General features: G+C 45.2%; 1 protein-coding gene across 1 annotated transcript in view; it reads right to left on the bottom strand.

Moving 5' to 3' along the window:
• Positions 1 to 1,636, bottom strand: part of LOC106459310 — a 12,684-nt gene extending 11,048 nt beyond the window's left edge. The window contains exons 1-2 of the mRNA XM_013918921.1: positions 1,459 to 1,636; positions 70 to 954 (exon numbers count right to left, since the gene is read on the bottom strand). Coding sequence (XP_013774375.1) covers positions 70 to 954; positions 1,459 to 1,636 — 1,063 coding nt within the window. The remainder of the gene's footprint in view (positions 1 to 69; positions 955 to 1,458) is intronic.
• Positions 1,637 to 2,082: the final 446 nt, after the last annotated feature.

Genomic DNA, 2,082 nt, shown 5'->3' with positions numbered 1-2,082 from the left:
TTTCTTGTCTTATCCTTCCTTCTACTACTCTTTCCCATATTTTCATTGTGTGTGACATCAACTTAATACCCCGATAGTTCCCGCAGTCTTGGATGTCACCCTTTTCTTTGTATATTGGTATGATCACGCTATCTCTCCACTCATCTGGTATCTTCTCCTGCTCGTAAACCTTCCTCAACAGATCCCACAGCACCTCGACTCCGTCATCTCCCAAACATTTCCACACTTCTGCTGGCATTTCAACTGGTCCTGTGGCCTTACCCCTATTTATCCTCCTCAAGGCTCTCTTTACCTCCTCCTTACTAATTTCAGGTGCATCCATCTCGTTCGCTGCCCCCTCTCCGAAAACCCTTCTTTCATTCTCCTCGTTCAAAAGCTTTTCGAAATATACCCTCCATCTATTCTTTATTTCTGTCTCATCACTTAGTACGCATCCTTCCTCATCTTTAATCTGTTTTATTTGTGCAAGGTCTTTATTTGCTTTATTTCTCCTTTTCGCCAACTTATAGATCTTTTTCACTCCTACCGGTGTTTCCAATTCTTCGTAGATGTCATTTACTGCATTCACTTTTGCCTGTGCAACTGCCTTCTTTGCTTCCTTCTTGGCCGTTCTTGCTGCCTCCTCATCCTCCTCGCTGCCTGATGAATCCCACTTTTTCTTCGCCTCTTTCTTTTTCTTTACTTTCTCCTGCACTTCCTCATTCCACCACCACCATTCTTTATCTTGGGGTGCGCCCCTACCCGATGTTTTACCAAGGAGCTCCTCCCCTATGCGCCTGATGATGTTACTGTTTTCTCTCCACCATTCATTAGCATTCTCCTTAGGTGTTATCTCATTCATTACTCTTTCTTTAAACTGATCTTTTAGTTGTTCCTCCTCCAATTTCCACCATTTGATTTTCGGTACTTCTCGCTGTTTTCCTCTCTTGGCACCTTTGACTCCGCAATCCAGTACTACAAGCCGGTGTTAAGCTGAAACACTTTCTCCCTTTATCACCTTACAATTTTTCACCTCTCCAAGATGGTTTCTTCTGCACAGGAGGAAGTCAATTTGACTTTCTCTGGCTCCGCTTTTGTAGGTGATATACTGGTCAGGCGTCTTTTTAAAGAAAGTGTTTACTATTGCCATCTCGTTTGCCAATGCAAAGTCTATAATGCTCTCACCTTCTCCGTTTTTCCCTTCTACACCCCATCCACCGTGTACCCTGGGCAGTACCCCTCTTTCTGCTCAGATGTGCCCATTCAAGTCCCCTCCCAGAAACACTCTTTCCTCCTACGGTATCGACTGTATTTCTTCGTCCAGATGTCTCCAAAACTCTTCCTTCTCTTCCTCAGTACATCCCACTTGTGGAGCGTATGCGCAAACCACATTTAGAACTGTACTTCCAACTCTCAACTTCACACTCATTATCCTTTCGCTCCTCCTTCCCACGCTCACCAAATCCTCCCTCCACTTACTGTTCAGTACAATGCCTACACCGTTCCGCCCTTGGGCGTTTGCTCCGCTGTAGATGAGCTTACACCCTGCACCAATGTTCCTCGACTTGTTCCCACTCCACTTCATCTCCTGCACACACAACCATGCCACCTTTCTTCTCTCCATCAGGTCTGCCAGCTCTCTACCCCTTCCTGTCATGTTTCCTACGTTCAGCGTTCCAACTCTTAGATTTTGGACTAACTTCTTTGGCCGCGCTCATCCTTGACGCGGTAGCCCTCGCTCACTTCTTACAGGGGTCAGGCGAGATCCCTGCGCGTCGCATTCAGGGGACGCCCTGGCATTATCCGAGGCTACATTCAAATGAACTGTCATTTGTTTTCTTTTTGGTTTTGGCAGGGTTTTTCGGCCGGGTGCCCTTCCTGACGCCAACCATCCCCATTTATCCGAGCTTTGGACCGGCACCGAGTTGTGCTGGCTTGCACCCCCAGTGGCTGGGTTCCATTCCCAAATTCCATTAATGTAACTTAATACATCACTCAACCTATATATGTATGGTTTTAGAATAATTATTGTTACATTGATGAAATAAACTAATTATATTATCATTTGATCTATAAGTTAAATTAACTAAGTTTGAGCTCAAA

This window comes from Limulus polyphemus, unplaced genomic scaffold (genome assembly GCF_000517525.1).
Source record: "Limulus polyphemus unplaced genomic scaffold, Limulus_polyphemus-2.1.2 Scaffold590, whole genome shotgun sequence".
In the NCBI taxonomy this organism is placed as follows: Eukaryota; Metazoa; Arthropoda; class Merostomata; order Xiphosura; family Limulidae; genus Limulus; species Limulus polyphemus.
This window is presented reverse-complemented; position numbering and strand designations above follow the sequence as displayed.